The sequence below is a fragment of the Haemorhous mexicanus genome, chromosome 5 (genome assembly GCF_027477595.1).
Source record: "Haemorhous mexicanus isolate bHaeMex1 chromosome 5, bHaeMex1.pri, whole genome shotgun sequence".
NCBI lineage: Eukaryota > Metazoa > Chordata > Aves > Passeriformes > Fringillidae > Haemorhous > Haemorhous mexicanus.
The window spans coordinates 74810420-74826977 of NC_082345.1; the positions used below are offsets into that span (position 1 = coordinate 74810420).

Consider the following 16558-nt stretch of genomic DNA (forward strand, 5'->3'; position numbering starts at 1 on the left):
GATTGAACGGCTGGTGTTGAGGATGGAGAGCAGCCCAGCAGGAATTATTTGTTCCTGCTGTTTCCAGCTGTGGTACTGGGGTGGCTGCAGGGAACGGGGACTGTGCCAGCACAGCCTGAGCCACCCCTGCCCCACCAAAGGCAGCCAGAGCAGCACGGCCTGGAAAGAACCACGGAACCAGGAAACGCTTTCCTGCAGGAACCGCTCCCGTCTCAGGCCCGGCAGGCAGAGATGCTGCAGGATCTCAGCCTGGAGCTGCTGCTCAGGAACTGAAGTGAATCAGACCAGAGGCCAGGACTGGTTTCCAGAATTTGGCTTTACTTCGCAGTACAGAAATCATTTGGAGCCTTCAGGAGACACGAGAAGCACAGGCTCTGTCATGCCGATACCGCAGCGCCGTTTGGTCCATCCGAGAAGCCACCGGGGGACAGAAAATACTTCCACATCTTGCCTGCTCTGTAATTTGTTCTCTCAATTTTATTAAGATTAAAACACAAAGGAGCCTGAGGCACAGCTGTGTCCCAACCGATGTAAACGGGTTTAGAAGCTTAAGTGGAGGTTAAGTTCTGTGCCCAGAACGAAGCCAACATTTGCTGCTACAATAGGTGTGGGCTTTGTCCATGATACAACTTTGCCACAGAGTTAAGATTGATGGGAGAGACTTTTAGGGATGCTGTCCACAATAATGGAGTGCTCAGTTTCTATTTTCCTTGATATCAGGTTTGAGTGACATCAGCGTCACATCTACGAGCTCACCAGAAGCACAGGATTGTGAAGGATGTTTTACAAATGATTAAAAAGACAAGGTAAGACACAGCTGTCAATGAGTTATTTCAAATCTGCACCCACGTCTACGTCTGCAAAAATAATAATAACAGTAAGTTCAGTCTGCCTTTCGCTTACGAGGTTAGTCAGGAATATCAGTCAGGAATTTGCCAGATTCTGGACAGCAGCCCTACTAGAATGAAATAATTAACACATGATATCCAAAAAGGGAACATTACCAGTGCAGTACTCTTCAATCTCTCAGAGATGGGATTACAAAAGCAGGCCTTACAATATTGAATTTCGTACAGTGTTCATTAAGTTCCTTATATATTCATATTAGCCGATTTAAACTTCTCCTAATTAGAGACTCTCATTACTGCTGCTCCTCCTCCCCGTAGATGTCGTTCTTCTTGCGTTTCATCTCCTCGAAGTCGAACTCTGATCCCATCATCCTCTTATAAATATCTTTGATGTCGTCGCACGTCGTCTCGAAGTGGGTGGTGGCGTCGTAGGTGCGCGAGATGAAGATCTGGAAGCAGAAGCAGCGTTGGAGCCCCGAGCCGGAGCCCGTCCCCTCCCAGCCCGGCTCAGCCCTCACTCACCTGGCTCTCGGTTCCCGGGTCGGTCGGTGCAAACAGGTCACTGATGCTCACAAACCTGGAGAGGGACAAAGAGCGCTTTGGTTTGGAAAAGGATGGCTTCAGCACTCAGGGTGCTGAGCAAACTCAGCCTGAACAGCTCTGGGCAGCCTCCAGGTGTGCCAGCAGAGGGACAGGGGCTGGCTGAGGACTCACTTCTGCTCGATGGGCTCCAAGAGGTCCAAGGCTGGCTTGATCTCCTTCTCCGGCTCCGCGGTCTCCACGGTGGTGCTGGCGATGGCGATGTACTTGCCCTGCGCCGCCACGTTGTGAGCAGAGGAGATCATGCACACGTAGATATCTGGGGGGACAGGGCACAGCTGCAGCCCAAAACCTTCTCCAACCTCATCCCAAAACCTCAGCCTCATCCCAAAACCTCAGCCTCATCCCAAAACCTCAGCCTCATCCCAAAACCTCCCCAGCCTCATCCCAAAACCTCCCCAGCCTCATCCCAAAACCTCCCCAGCCTCATCCCAAAACCTCCCCAGCCTCATCCTAAAACCTCCCCAGCCTCATCCTAAAACCTCCCCAGCCTCATCCCAAAACCTCCCCAGCCTCATCCTAAAACCTCCTCAGCCTCATCTCAAAACCTCCCCAGCCTCATCCCAAAACCTCCTCAGCCCCATCTCAAAACCTCCTCCAACCTAATCCTAAAACCTCCTCCAGCCTCATCCCAAAAACCTCCTCCAGACCCATCCCAAAACCTCCTCAGCCCCATCCCAACACAATCTCCAGCCTCATCCCAAAACCTCCCCAGCCTCATCCCAAAACCTCCCCAGCCTCATCCCAAAACCTCCCCAGCCTCATCCCAAAAACCTCCTCCAACCTAATCCCAAAACCTCCTCAGCCCCATCCCAACACATCCTCCAGCCTCATCCCAAAACCTCCTCCAGACCCATCCCAAAACCTCCTCAGCCCCATCCCAACACAATCTCCAGCCTCATCCCAAAACCTCGTCCATCTTCATACCAAAAACCTCCTCAGCCCCATCCCAAAACCTTCTCCAACCTCATCCCAAAAACCTCCCCAGCCCCACCCCAAAACCCTGCCCCCATCTCTTCCCACTGCCCTGACACGTGTCAGCCCCTGGATCGTTTAGAGAACCCGCAGTGAGTCCCACCCTTGCCCCACACGCTCTCATCTCCTGGTTGAGCAGCCTGGACATGGGAGCTCCCCAAAATTCAGTTTTCCATGATGGTTCCCAAAATCTGGTGGGACTCCCAGTGCTCTGTTCCAGGCCAAACAGCCCCTCCCCGCAGCCCTCCCCCCCCCTCTCCCAGTCTGGGGCACTTCCTGCTGCAGGTTCCTCACAAGGTTTTCTGACCACAGGCTCTTCCCACCTCCCCTAAGTGCAGCTGAGCCTGGCTGGGCCCTGGAGCAGGGCAGGAGGTGTCCCTGTCCCTGTCCCTGTCCCTGTCCCTGTGTGATCCCAGCCCACCTGCAGACGCTGCCCTGCCTCACCCCGCTGCCTCACCCTGCACACACCTGATTTCCGGTTGACCTGGTTCTGTGGAATGATGATCTGGCACGAGTTGGCATCGTTTGTGTTCTTGATGGGGTGGCTGAGGATGCAGATGACCCGGATCACCTGGCCCACCTTCGTCACGCGGTCCGACACGTAGCTGGGGTCGCAGATGAGCTGTTTGCAGCGAGCCACCTGAGCACCAACGTGGAGACATCACCCAGCTCACGTCAGAAATGGTTTCTCCAGTAATAATTTACAAGTCATCCATCTGAAGCCTCCAGGCTGCACACACTTTGGTCTATGGCATGGATTGTCACCTCTGTTCCCGGCCAGGACACGTCATTCCCACCCCAAGGGACGCGTCATCCCACCAGCAAGTGCTCAGCTGTCCCATCAGTGCCCACTCAGAGCTCCCAAGCTGGCAGCATTCCCAGTTCTATCCAGCCAGGTGGTGGAGAAGCCGCAGGAAAGCCAGGTGCCAGCTGTCAGAGCAGCTGAGAGTGCCAAGGGCAGAGCTGGACACAAGGAGCAGCTCCCTTCCTGGATCATTCACCGCCAGCCCATGGAGACTTCATCCCAACTCCCGGAGCAGGGATGCTGAGGACTCTGGCCACCAGGACATTGTGTCTTCAGCGAGCTGGCACAGGGACAACAGCCCCAGGCGTTTGGCCCTTGGGCTCAAAGAAGGGTTTTCCCTGTGTTTGTTGTGACCAAACCCAAAAGATGTGAGTCCTGAGGGGCAGATGGGGAGGGGAGCAGGGAGGGTGGGAAGGGTCCGTACCTCCCCCTCAGACTTGACCCCGACCACTTTGCCGTTCTCGATGACGATCTCCTCGATGGGCTTGTTGAGCATGTAGGTGCCTCCGTAGATTGCACTGAGCCTGCGACAGGAAAATCCCTTCAGCACCTCCAGGGCTGGACCTGAACAGCCCTGCCAGCCCCCAGGGTTGATAAACCCCCCCTCAGACTTAAACCTCCTCAAAATCCTCTGCTTAAACACAGGGATAAATACCATCTTTCAGCAAATCCAGAGGTGAACAAGCCCACAAAGAAAGAATCTCATGTGGAGGAGCCATCTCTTAATTAAGTGAAAGAACCATTAAGGACCACAGCAATTTGTGCAGCATCACATTCTGGAAGCTCAAGCAGTGACTCCACACATCCAACTCCACTGCACACGCCACTGGAGGAAACCCAGAGTGCAAGCCAAGTGCAAGCCAAGTGCAAGCCAAGTGCAAGCCAAGTGCAAGCCAAGAGAAAGCCAAGTGCAAGCCTAGAGAAAGCCAAGTGCTCACCTTGCAAACCCCTGGGGCAGCTCTCCAAGGCCATAGAGGGGGTACAGGTAGGGGCTCTTCCCGTATCGAGCCAGTGACTCGCTGTACAGCTTAATCCTGTTGATTGTTTCTTGGCAGGGTTGATCTAGATAGCTGGGAAGGACAGTGACACCATTTGGGATGCTTCCCAAACCAGCACTTCCAGCAGGATACACCCAGAGAGCAAAACACTGACTTCCCATGACGTTTGCACCCCCACCCTCAGCTGCTCCTGGCACTGCTTCCCTGGCAGTTCCCTTTTAGGAGCGCTCGGTGGCACAAGTTTTGCTCAGGAACCCTCCAAGTTCAAAATACCCAATCAATCCCATCATAACCCCAAACCCTGGGATTTGGGGGAGCAGCTGACCACCCCCACTTACTCATCAGTCCTGTAGAGAGCGAGGGCGTGGCCTGTGAAGTCAATGACATCTTGGCCCAGGTCAAACTTCTTGTACACATCCCTCATGGTGGTTTTCTTGGGATCCACGCCCTCGAAGGTCCGCGGGTCGTTCTCGTCAAAGTTGGCCACGTACACCAGGAACTTCCTGAACCGGCGCTTCTCAAACAAACCCATTAAACCTAAAACCAGGATTGAGAGAATCCAGCACCAGGGGTTGTGAGGATTCAGAACCAGGGGTTGTGAGGATTCAGCAAACCAGGGTTTGGCACAACTCAGATCCTCAGTGACTTTTGTGGCAGTGAGTAAAGAACCCCCGAGTGTTCAGTGAGTGGTTTGGGTTGGAAGGGACCTTCAAGGGCCTTAGTGCCACCCCTATGGCAGGGACACCTCCCACTGCCCCAGGGTGCTCCAAGACCCAGGGTCCAGCCTGGCCTTGGATGCTGCCAGGGATCCATCCAGGTGCAGCCACAGCTGCTCTGGCAATTCCATTCCAGCTCCTCCCCACCCTCCCAGCCAGGAATTCCTTCCCCAGATCCTGTCTAACCCTGCCCTCCTTCAGCCTAAGGCCATTCCCCTTTGTCCTGTCCCTCAAACCCCAAACACGAGGCTGGACAAGGCACCATTTCTGCACTTGAATTCTCCACAAATCGCAGAAGCAAGACTGAAAACGTGAGGGCAGAGGCAGCACCTCCACTCCTGCCAGGATGAGTGCCTTGGAGATCACACAGGAGACACGGCCAAAGTGAAGGAATTCCTGATCCCTTCAGCACACAGGAATATCTGCCATGAGGAAGGATCAGACCTACACATCTGGGGCCTTAACTGCAGGAGGCACTTTATCAGAAGATTTCTCAGAGGTGCTGCTGAACACATCCCACATCTGGAGCTCATGGAATGCCCTCGAGATCCTAGTGGATTTCACCACACTGCTATTAGCTTTATTTGAGGAGTGAAATCTAACTAGGCAACAATTAAGGTTTGAGGTGCCACAGGTCGGAATTAGTCATTCCAATTTGCCTGCAATGTTTTTCACACACACCATTCCAACAAGGACATGACATCAAATATTTATGGCAGAGCTGGGTGCACGAGCCCCAGATGGAACCCTCTGAGGAAGGAAAACACTGCCAGGTTCTCAGCAGAATCTCACTGGACAGGCAGCTTGGAAGCTCCAAGAAAAAACAGGGCTCAGCAAACCCAAGGCTCACACTGCAGGGGTGTTTCAAGACAAAAGGGAGCATCAAGAATATCCCAAGGGAAGGGTTTGCCTCTGTTCAGGGGATTCAGAGGGAACAGATAAGGTGCAGCTACTCACTGGAGGCCAAGGCTTCTGCCTCAGTGGAAGGAACTTTGTAGATCTTTCCTCCCTTGTAGACAAAGCTGCCCTCAATCACCTTGAAGTCCAAGTAACGAGTGACTTCTGTGTAGAGCAGCATCTTTACCAACTGACCTGCAAGGGGTTTGGCACAGTCAAACACACACACAGCAGCTCCCAAGGCAACAAACCCTTCCCCCTGCTCAATTCCCACAGCAGGCTGAAGATAGGCTGGGACTAAAGCATCCAAGCCTTGGCTGGCATCGATCAGTTTCAGTTCTTCCTAAGCAGCAGCAGCCCTGAGCCAGGCACTGCTCACTCACTCCATCCATCCATCCATCCATCCATCCATCCATCCATCCATCCATCCATCCATCCATCCATCATCCATCCATCCATCCATCCATCCATCCATCCATCCATCCATCCATCCCTCCATCCATCCATCCCTCCATCCATCCATCCCTCCATCCCTCCCTCATCCATCATCCATCCATCCCTCCATCCATCCATCCATCCGTCATTCATCCATCCATCCCTCCCTCCCTCCATCCATCCATCATCCATCCATCCACCCATCCATCCACCCATCCATCCATCCCTCCATCCATCCATCCCTCCCTCCCTCCCTCCCTCCCCTGGTGCTCCAGGATGAGATGCCAGCAGCCAGGGGCTGGTTTTAGGCAAAGGGAGCTGGCCCTGCACTGGGAACACTTCACTGCTGGGGGTTTGCTCTAGACCAGTGCAGTACTGGAGCACACAGATTCAAGGACAAGGACTACAAGGAGTGACAGTGCCTGTCCAACTCCAGCACCCAGCAGCAGCCCAAGGAATGTCTGGGAGCTCAGGGCCACTCACCATTAGCCATAAGGAATTTTGGAATGAGGTCCACGTTCCAGTCTCTTCCCCGTCCCATGGATTCTGGTGGAGTTCCCGGGAGATTAAACCTTTTGTAGAGCTTTGCAGAGAGAACACAGAACTTATTATAGCCCAGGAAATCTGTCTGGGTGTCATTTCTCCCACACATGGACACACTTTCCACCCCCACAGCTCCAGGCTGAACACAAGCTCTTCAGAGCCAGCTTCTGGCTGCAGTTTTAGCTCTAATCTGAGTGTGGAACACACAAACACATCCAGTGAATTATTACAGTAAGAAGCAGGCAGTGTAATTCTGCTCATCCAGGCTCTGGGAATTTATGAACCTGATGAACTGTTTAGCATGACATTTCTTAGTCCAATTTACAACTGAGCTGAAGAGTTTTAACACCCAGCTGTAACAGCTCTGGAATGCCCCGTGCTCGGATTTGCTTGGATTCCAACTGGGAATTACAGGAAACAAGCAGAACCCACCAACTCCAAACACCCCACACTGGCATCCTGCCCACTGTTACCTGCTGAGGAAGTGCCATAAAACTTCCTTACTCAAAGGAAACCCTCAGAGTCATGAATTTGAAGCCATGCCAAGGCTAAGTGGGAATAAACCCCTTTCTGTGCCAGGAAGGACACAGGGATGGGTGTCTCTCCACACTTACATCTTCCAGGGGTGTAATGGAAGCACTTTCCCCTCCATAGTAAGAGTTCCGATCCATGTGAAGGACTTTCTTTCCATTCACTGACATAATCCCAGAGAGGATGCATTCCTGCAGGAAGGAAAGGATGCAAGGGACAGGTCAGCTGCACTGGAGCCTCCTCCTTCCCATTTTTCCTAAGAGCATGTTCAGACAGCTCCACTGCAGCTGCACAGCCCTCTGCAAACATGCACAGCAGCTGCCTCATTCCAGAATTCAGGAACCTCTTGGAGGCAGACTAACCTCTCTATAAATTTATTGTCTGCTCTGGGCAAGCCAAGCAAGTGGTCAGAGATTGTGTGTAGGTTGGATCCCTGCACAACCACCCCCTATCAGGGCTTCCTGGAGGAATTTTTTGGGAATTTCATGCATTTGAGCCAAAGGAAAATCTGTCCTCTAAGGCACCAGCTGTCAGTTTTAGGAGTCCACAGAGACAGGAGAATGAAATCTTACCTGGACTTCAATCAGTCTCCTCAGAACTTCAATTATTAACATTTGCCACACTGGGACACTCAGGATAACCAACAGCTTCTCTCAGAGAGCAGCATAAAGAATAAATGAAGGCATTTGGGTGCTTTATCAGCTCAGCTTTGCTCTCCTTGCTCTGTGCCCACTGAGGTTCCCTGGAGCAGCAGATCAGCTGCTGTGTGTGACTGCAGCACCACAGAGAGCACACAGAGGCTGCAGAACCAGCTCAGGCCTTGCACAGCTAAATCCCCATTAAAACACGACTTTGCACCGGCGCTGGCATTCCCAGCCAGAGCTTAACAAACACTTCAATGTTTGTGTGCTTAGGACAGCTTATCTTGGAGCCTTTACTGATCCTGCTCTGCCTCAGCTCCCTCCAGCAGCAGAATCCTGGCTGCAGCTGAGCTCCCATTCACCACCACCATCTCTCTGGTAGCTCCTGGCCACATCTCACGGGATGGGTGGGGCTTCTTGGAGGGGACTTGGAGCAACCTGGTCCAGTGGAAGGTGTCCCAGCCGTGGCAGGATGGTTGTTAAGGTCCTCTCCCCCCAAACCATTGCAAACCTTTCATTCAGTTTGAAACCCTCACCCAGCTGCTGAGAGATGCCACCACGGCCCATCTGACAGGACTCCTGCAGGCAGGCTGGCCCTCCTGCAGAGAGGTGTCTCCAGGAGATCTTTCCTGTTTACTCCACAAGCACCTCAGGCAGGACTCTCCTCCTGTGTCACTTCCCCCTCCCCTGGAGTGCAGGGGTTCATTTCCAACTCTAGACTGACCAGTGCAGGTGTCAGGCAGGAAAACCACAAACACCAGGAGTTTCCCACTGTGGATTGTTTGTGTAGATCCTGACTCTAGTCAATCCTCGCTGTAAAGGAAGCTGTAAAATCAACTTCCCAGCCACAGCAGCTCTCGGGGTTGTTTTGTTCTAAGGTCAGACATCTGCAGGTGCAGGGATCGCTGGCTGAGGATTTGCTGTGCTGGTGCTCCCAGGTGGCAATGGAAAAACCTTCTCTGTTGGGACAGCAGGGCACTGCTGGCCAGTCTGTCACCCACCAGGATGTCACCAAAATCCAGCCAAGGACCTGAGGAGCAAAACTGGAGCTGCCTCACGCACAGCAAGGATGCTCTGAATTCAGTCCCTGAAGTCATGGAAGATTTCCAGCACGGTGCCCACAAGGCTTCATGATCACCACGTGGACTGTGAGTAGTGAGACACAGTGCTTCCCACAAAAGCTCTCCATGATCCATCAGCTGCTCCTTCCACGGATCCTACAAGGTCCCTCCTTTTTTCCCCACAGGCTGGAGCAAGGGAGATCCTCCCAGCAGATACAGCTGCACCAAACCCTGTGTGAAGTCATTACTCAAAGCCTACCACGCTGAGTAACCACAGGAGTAAAAGTGGCTACAGCGTTAATGATTAACCACACCCAGGGCAGGACTGTCCCACCAAGCAGTTACATTCACAGAGCTCTGTGGTTGGACTCCTTGCTCTACCCTGTGATTTATCCCCCTGGAACATCTCCCAAAACCCTGGCTCACCAGCTCGGCCAGATGGTGGCACAGGACTGCAAGTGTCCCTGCTGGAGCTGAGCCACAAGGAAGCCAGCCGGGGTTTCACGACTAAATAAGCTCCAAAAGGAGGGATGGAGCTCCAGTAAAAGCTGCACAAGCCACATCCACTGATCTGGATGTCAGCTGATTTCAGTCACCCACTTAACCTCAAAGCACTCCTTGCTCTGTCTTCCCAGAAGAGGGAGTGTGCATCCCTAGGAGTGAATTTGGGCACCACGAGAAGTCACAAGAAGCCTTAAGCTCCTCTCCACTCTTCTTTCGCACCCATTGAACACTGCTGTGGGGACTGAGGTGGAGCTACTGCACTGCTGTTACACCCGAGCTCACTGAGCACTCTGAGATCCTGCCCAGCCCTTTCAGGCCACTTCCCTCTGCAGCCATGATGGCCGTGAAGCACCCGGGCTGCACAATGGATTGATCCTCCCGGCTCAGCAGTTCCTCTGGATGCAGTGCTGGCCGCGGGACCGGGAACCGCTTGATGTGTGACGCTGTCATTCGGGTCAGGGAGCGAGGAAAACAAACGGCCTGTGCTGATAAGGGGAGGGCTGGGGAGAGTTTAGAGTGCAAATAAAAAGGGGAAGTGTCACAGTTCAAATCTGTGCATTTTTTTGCTGCTTTATAAACGTCGCCACCACCAAACAGGAACAGGGGGCAGCTGCTGACAGCAGCAGCAGGACACAGCAGGGAGAGCTCCGGGTATCCAGATCCAACAGAATCCATGGAAATTGCAGTCACGCTGCTACTACAATGCACTGCCTGAGCCAGTTCAGGTTACGAGCTCCCAGGAGCTCATTGTGCTGCTGAATGAACAATCTGAGCGCCGTGGATGTCATCTGCTGCAAATGGCCAGGGAACCAGGGAGAAACCAGCACTGGGAATGTGGGGACAGCACATCCACTGGGAGTCCGTGGAAATAAAAATAAGGAGTAACTTGGAGGTATTGGTGCTTCCATGCTTGCTTAAGACCATCAGCTCCTCCCTGGAGAGCAGGAACTGGTCATGGCCAGACCTTGTGCATGCAGAGGCCTTGAGGAATGGAGGGAACCAAGGAGGTTTCTGTGGATTTTCTCCAAGTAGGGCGGCAGTTCAGAAAGGCTCAGACAGCCCGCTGGAAACTCGAGCCAGCACCGCTCCTGTAACGGCGCCGAGGGGAGGATTGAGCACTGAGCAAAATCCCTTCAGCTTCGGGAACGGGCTCTGGCAGCGCCAGGCTCTTTCTTCGAAAGGCAGGGCTCGCTGTGACCAGAGAGAGTCACACAGACAGAGTGGCTGGGCCTTGGAAGGGACCTCTGGAGATCCTTGCTCCAGCCCAGGCAGGGTCACCTGGAGCAGTGACACGGGCAATTCCACCTCTCACCACCGGACCCAAAGCTCTGCTCATCCTACAACTGCCAAAACAACTCCTCACTGCACTGCAACAATCCCCTCTGCTACCAGGGGGATGCAAAGGACAGACTCCAGCTTTCCCTATCAAAGGGAAGAAGCTTTTCCTCCTAAGCCATTCCTCCACCTCAAAGGAAGAGCCTTGAAAGGAATGAAAACAGGGAAAGTGGGGTGTCCCTTACAGCAGATGCTCCCACATGGTACTCACAGTCACTCTGAGGCTCTTCAGGCCACACAGCCTGGGCCTGGATGAATAAATGTATCCTGAACCAATGAGTTTGGCTCCTCTGCTCCTACAGAAAGTGAATCTGTATCTTTGTGATGGATTTGAATAGCTTTAACATGGGCAGGCAGCTGGCAGGTAAGAAGCTTAGTTCAGCCTGCAAAGAGTGAAACCTCAGCAGGAACAGAGCATTCACCCGCTGGGGCTCAGCTGGAGGGTTTAACTACCCCCAAAAGTCATGGAAAATAACTTTGTAGAAGCAGGGAGGGCAGATAACAGAGCCTGTCACCAGGCACAACATCCCACTCTGAAATAACCCAGCAAGGAAGTACCGAGCCACTCCCACAGCAGAGAGGTGGAAATTATGGTGAGCTGGGAAATTCCATGAACTGAAAAGAGAGGTGTGAAAACACAGCCATGAGGAGCTCTCCAGTCTGTGACCACTGCACCAGATTAAAAACGAGTCTGTGCAGAAGGGCTGCAGGAAGATGATCCCTAATCTGCCACACATGATGCACACAGAAAGCCTAAGACAAGGACCTTAAAGCTATTAATGCTCCAGCACCCTGGAAAAGCCATTTCCACCAGGAACGAGGCAGCTCCAAGATCTACCAGCTCTCGTGCAGCTCTCTCACGTCACACTGATGCAGGCAGGAAGGAGCAGGAGGAGCCATGGAGTTCACTACAGCTGGTGGATGTCTGAGGGCTTCTATCAGCAGTAATTCATCTAAGACATCTCCTTGAGCTGGCACTGCAATGGGGTCTCTGACTAGAACACAGAAGGGAAAAGCTGCAATAGTTTGAGTGCCAGTAACCCCAGTCCTAAAGCTGCCTTTAGTCCTTCATCACTGTTGAGGAAGAGATTAACACCTGAAATATTCATGTTGCACTCCCAGATCCATCCCAGTGGAATTTACACGTGCACTCACTGGCCCCACAGACCCAACCAGAATGACCACTACAATGGATGTATTTGTACTCTTTCACAAAGCCTCCAACGACTCATTCTTCCTCTTTAAACCAACAACTGAACTTTCCCTTTGGAAAAAACCTCCAGATCAGCAGCAGGGACACAACCTCAGAGCTATAACAGGGGCCTGATGGGGCTCCAGCAGCAGAATCCAGGACCAGCTTGACCACCAGAACTCCTGCGACAGCTCCTTTGGAAAAGGAAAGGAACAACTGGATGTGTTTCCAGCTCCTTCTCAGGTACCACAGGTACCAGGCTCCTTTTCCACTGCTACCACAGCCGGAGCAACCTTCAAGCTTCATCTGAGAGCAGGAGAGTCCTTCAGCCCAGGCTGATCCAGCTCTGCTCTGACACCACTCACAGCCACAATGGTCGAGCCAACCCCAGGAATTCTGGGATGGCTGCACCAGCACCTCTGGTTTCCATTCTTTTCCACATGAGCTGCTCAAGACAAGACAAAGTCCACCCTAATTGGTATTTCAGAGGCAGAGCCAGCACACCAGAAACAAAATCCGAACTCCTGGATATTCCCAGGCTCTGGAGTTTGGTCAGCACACCTTAAAATACGGCCCTAATTTATTCCTTTTAACTCAACCGCTGCTCATTAGCAGGAGCTTGTCTTAAAAGTGATTTCGCAAGAGGCCTTTTGTCAAATTTACACTGGCATTTGTCAGTTTGAGATTAAGCCCTGCGTTCACCAACTTGATACCCCGCTCACACTAAAGCATAAATTAACATTTTAATGGAGCTCGGATCTATTGGAGGCCCCTTCACTACAAGCTCATTAGATTTCACCTCCCCAAAAGTCCCTTTCCCTGCTTTGCTGAGCTGGGGCAGGCTTTAGGACAGACTCCAGCTTTCCCTATCAAAGGGAAGAAGCTTTTTCCTCCTCAGCCATTCCTCCACCTCAAAGAAGAGCCTTGAAAGGAATGAAAGCAACTGGGAAAGTGGGGTGTTCCCTACAGCAGACGCTCCCACACCTTATACCTTTCCTTTGTGCCACGTTCCAGGTGTGTTACCCTTCTCCCCAAACCCAAAAAGGGGGTGGTAATCCAGCTGTGCCTTCGGTGGGGCCCTGTCTCAGCAGCCCCATCAATCACAGCACCCAAACCATGGGAGGAAACGCCTGGATTTCCATTCAATCTCCATCCCCAGGGAAGTGGGAGAAATCCCTCTGGGGCCAACCCCAAAGAGATCCCTTTGTCCAGCCACCTTTCCCCACCAACAGGAGGGAACAAAAGCAGGAAAGGCCAGTTGCACAAGGAGGAAAATCTTTCCACCATATTGGATTTTCTTCCCTCCTTCTCCAAACAATGCCTCGCATTTGTAACCTGCAATCCACCCTCCCGTGGCATCTTCCCGGCCTCCAGGGATGCAGGAACCGGGAGAAATCCTCCTGCAAACCTCCCGGGCAGCGGCACTGCCATGTTTTTTCCCCCAGGGCTGCCTGCAGAGCGGGCTGCATCCTCCACAATAGGACAAAGCCCCACCAGGGCTCATCCCCCTCCCTCCGCCGCACCCCCATCAGCTGTCAGCTCTCCTTAGGGATCACCGGGATGCAGCGACATCGCAGGAAAGGGTTTTTTTTGGAGGGGGGAATAAGGGAAATTTGACAGGCTCGCCAGCCTCCCATCCCCCTCCTGCTGCAGTCAGGGCTGGATGGAGCCGAAGGCTGCAAAGGCGGAGCGGGAATGGGGATGGAGAGGGGGGGGATAACCACGGCTGCCTCCACCCTGCACGGACCTGCAGCCACGTTAGGTTTGAGGTACGGGGTGAGGGGCGGGGGAAGGGATGTGTGAATGGAAAAAAATAAGGTAATAATTTCAAAAATAAATAAAAGGCAATAAATGCCCGTCGGCGTTTTATTGTCCGAGTCTCCCCACGCCCTCCCTCCGCAAAACAACCGCATTTCCTGGGGCCCCCTGGGAACGGCGGGGATCGGGGACGGGGCTATATCCAAACACGAGGAGCTGTTGTAAAACACATATATAAATCGTACAAAAACCCCACCCGGGAGTCCAGTTAGGCAAGGGGAGAAGGATCCAGGGTGGGGATGGCATTGGAGCTGCGGGGCGCTGTGAGAATTAATGACGGGGAAATGAGCCAGGGGTCCCCCGGGGGGGGTCACACGCACCAGACCCCCGGGGTAATGTTGAGGGGCGGAGGGGGAGGATCCCAGGCTGTCTGGAGATGAATGGGAAAGGATCCAGGGTGGGGGTGGGACTGAAGCCGAGGGGGTGCTGCGATAAATAATGATAGGGGAAAGCACCCAGGGGTCCCCCAGGGTGTCACATACACCAGACCCCCGGAAATTCTGGGAATAAGGACAGGGGAGAGAATCCAGACAGAGGCGGGGGGGCTACGATGGACAGGTGACAGCTGAAGAAAACGACCTGAATGGGGAGAGTGGGGTGATAATCAGGTGAGAGACTGGGGAGGGGACCGCACACCCTGGGGGAGGGGATAAAGACCCGAGCGCCCCAGGCGGGGGGGGCTCGAACCCGGCTGGGGGGGATGATCAGGTGATAGACGGGCAAAGGACAGCGGCGCCGGGGTGGGTGAGAGATGGGGAAGGGGGTCAGCCGCAGGAGCCGGGGGATGGCGGAGGGGGGGCGGCGGGGCGGGGCAGGGCGGCGGCCGCCCGCAGCAGGCCCGAGGCGCGAGCGGGCGGCGGCTGCTCCTCACCGTGAGGCCGGTGCCCAGCACGATCACGTCGTACTCCTCATTCATGGCGGCGCGCGGTGTCTCGGGGGTCTCTCGGCCGGGGCTGAGGCGAACCGGGCGCTACGCGGGGGCCGCGGGAGCGCGAGAAAATGGAGCCGCCGCCGTGAGGGGACCGCGCCGGGAGGGGCGGGGCCGGGCCACCTGTGCCCCGCCCACTCGCCTGCCAATCACAGCCCGACACCCACGCCATTGGCTGGCGGCGCCGTCACTCAAGGGGCGGGAGCGATGCGCGCGCGAGCGGCGCTGCCACCGTGGTGGGGGCGCGGCGCGCATGCGCAGTTCCATGGCCGCCCCACGGGCTCGCTCTGCGCAGGGGGGGGAGCCTTTATATGGGGGGGGGGTCCTAAATTTGGGGGTGCTCCTTAATTTATGGGGTTCCCAATTTGGGGTGGACTTCAGTTTAGGGGGGTCCTCAATTTGGGAGAGTCCTCAGTTTGGGGGAGTCCTTTATTTGGGACCCCTTTATTTGGGGTGGTCCACCCCTTGATTTGGGGTGGTCTCAGTTTAGGGGGGCCCTTCAATGGGGGGTGGTCCTCAGTTTTCATTGATCCTCAGTTTGGGGGATTCCTCAGTTTAGGGAATTTCCTCTGCTTGAAGAGGGGCCCTCGATTTATGGGGGTTCTTTATTGGAGGACAGACCTAGGTTTGGGGGGTCCTCAGTTTTGGTGGGCTCCTTAAGCTGGGGGGTTCCTCTATTTAGGGCATTCATCCTCTAGTTGGGTTTGGGGGAGTTTTCAGTCTGGGGGGGATCCTCCATTTAGGGGTTCCTCAATTTAGGGGAGGATCCTCTATTTGGAGGTGGTTCTTAATTTTGGGGGACCTCTCATTGGTAGGGGGTACAACTGAAGGGGGTTCTTTTTTGGGGGAGTCCCCTATTTGGGGGATCCTTAATCTCAAGGGGATCCTCAGTTTGAGGACGTTCATTAATATTGGGGAGGCCCTCAATTTAGGGGGTTCTCTGGGGAGCATCCTCAGTCGAGGGAGGTTCTTAAATTAGGGGGGATTGTCAGTTTAGTGGGGTCTTTAAATGAGGGGTTCCTCAGTTTAGGGGGGTTTAACTGGACCCCCCCAATCCCTCCACATCTGATGGTTTTCCATCCCATCCCAGGCACCCCATGAACCACTTCTGATGGGAAATTTGCCAACTATCCCAACAAACACCCCTAATTAGGCTGCAATCCTACTTCCTAAAACCCTGTTTGGGGAAAAAAAAAAAAAAACAGGAAGGAAATTTTTTGGAAGAAAACAGAATTCCCTGGGGGAATTTTGCTGGCATGAAGCTGAATCCACATTCCTTTTCCAGCCCTCAAAATAATGCACATTCTCCTTTGTGTTTTGAAGGTGTTCCCGTGTTTTTAAGGAGCCTCCCCTTTGTGTTTCCATGGATATTTGGGAACATTCCCACTGTTTTTTCTCATCAGCGATACTGGGAGGACACAGCTATTCCATGGCTTATTAAAATGATAAAAAGTGGGAATGAAGCAGCCCGTTGCATTTCCTGCTGTAGAGAGGCCAGAGCTGGATTTATGGATTTAAGGATCCATAGATCCTTAAGTTTTAAATTTAATCCTTTAAACTTTTTTATTCCTTTTGAAGGAATAAAAGCATTTCCTCACCCACCCAGGGGCTGATCCAAAATTCCTGTTCCAGGCATAGCAAGGTGGGAATTTCCCACTCAAACCCAGCCATGAGCACCATGGCTCATGGTGCACACCTTACCTCAATCCCTTCCTCATTTTTAACACCTGC

At 53.5% G+C, this 16558-nt stretch overlaps 1 protein-coding gene across 1 annotated transcript; it reads right to left on the minus strand.

The window, feature by feature from the left end:
* Positions 1–298: 298 nt before the first annotated feature.
* On the minus strand, positions 299–14949 carry GDI2 (GDP dissociation inhibitor 2). Its single transcript, XM_059847597.1, has 11 exons — positions 14771–14949; positions 7432–7539; positions 6758–6857; positions 5900–6034; positions 4565–4763; positions 4167–4298; positions 3653–3752; positions 2892–3063; positions 1563–1707; positions 1371–1425; positions 299–1297 (listed from the first exon to the last, which is right to left on the minus strand). The coding sequence occupies exons 1-11, from the start codon at positions 14813–14815 to the stop codon at positions 1142–1144; spliced, it is 1347 nt and encodes a 448-aa protein (XP_059703580.1). The 5' UTR covers positions 14816–14949; the 3' UTR covers positions 299–1141.
* Positions 14950–16558: the final 1609 nt, after the last annotated feature.

Bases quoted from the DNA above. Each gene is read 5' to 3' on its own strand.
- GDI2 (XM_059847597.1), bottom strand. From the start codon at position 14,815: ATGAATGAGGAGTACGACGTGATCGTGCTGGGCACCGGCCTCACG. The intron at 6,858-7,431 runs GTAAGTGTGGAG...CTCTCTGCAAAG, and splicing joins CCATTACACCCCTGGAAGAT to CTCTACAAAAGGTTTAATCT. The intron at 4,764-5,899 runs GTGAGTAGCTGC...TCCTGGTTTTAG, and splicing joins GGCAGAAGCCTTGGCCTCCA to GTTTAATGGGTTTGTTTGAG.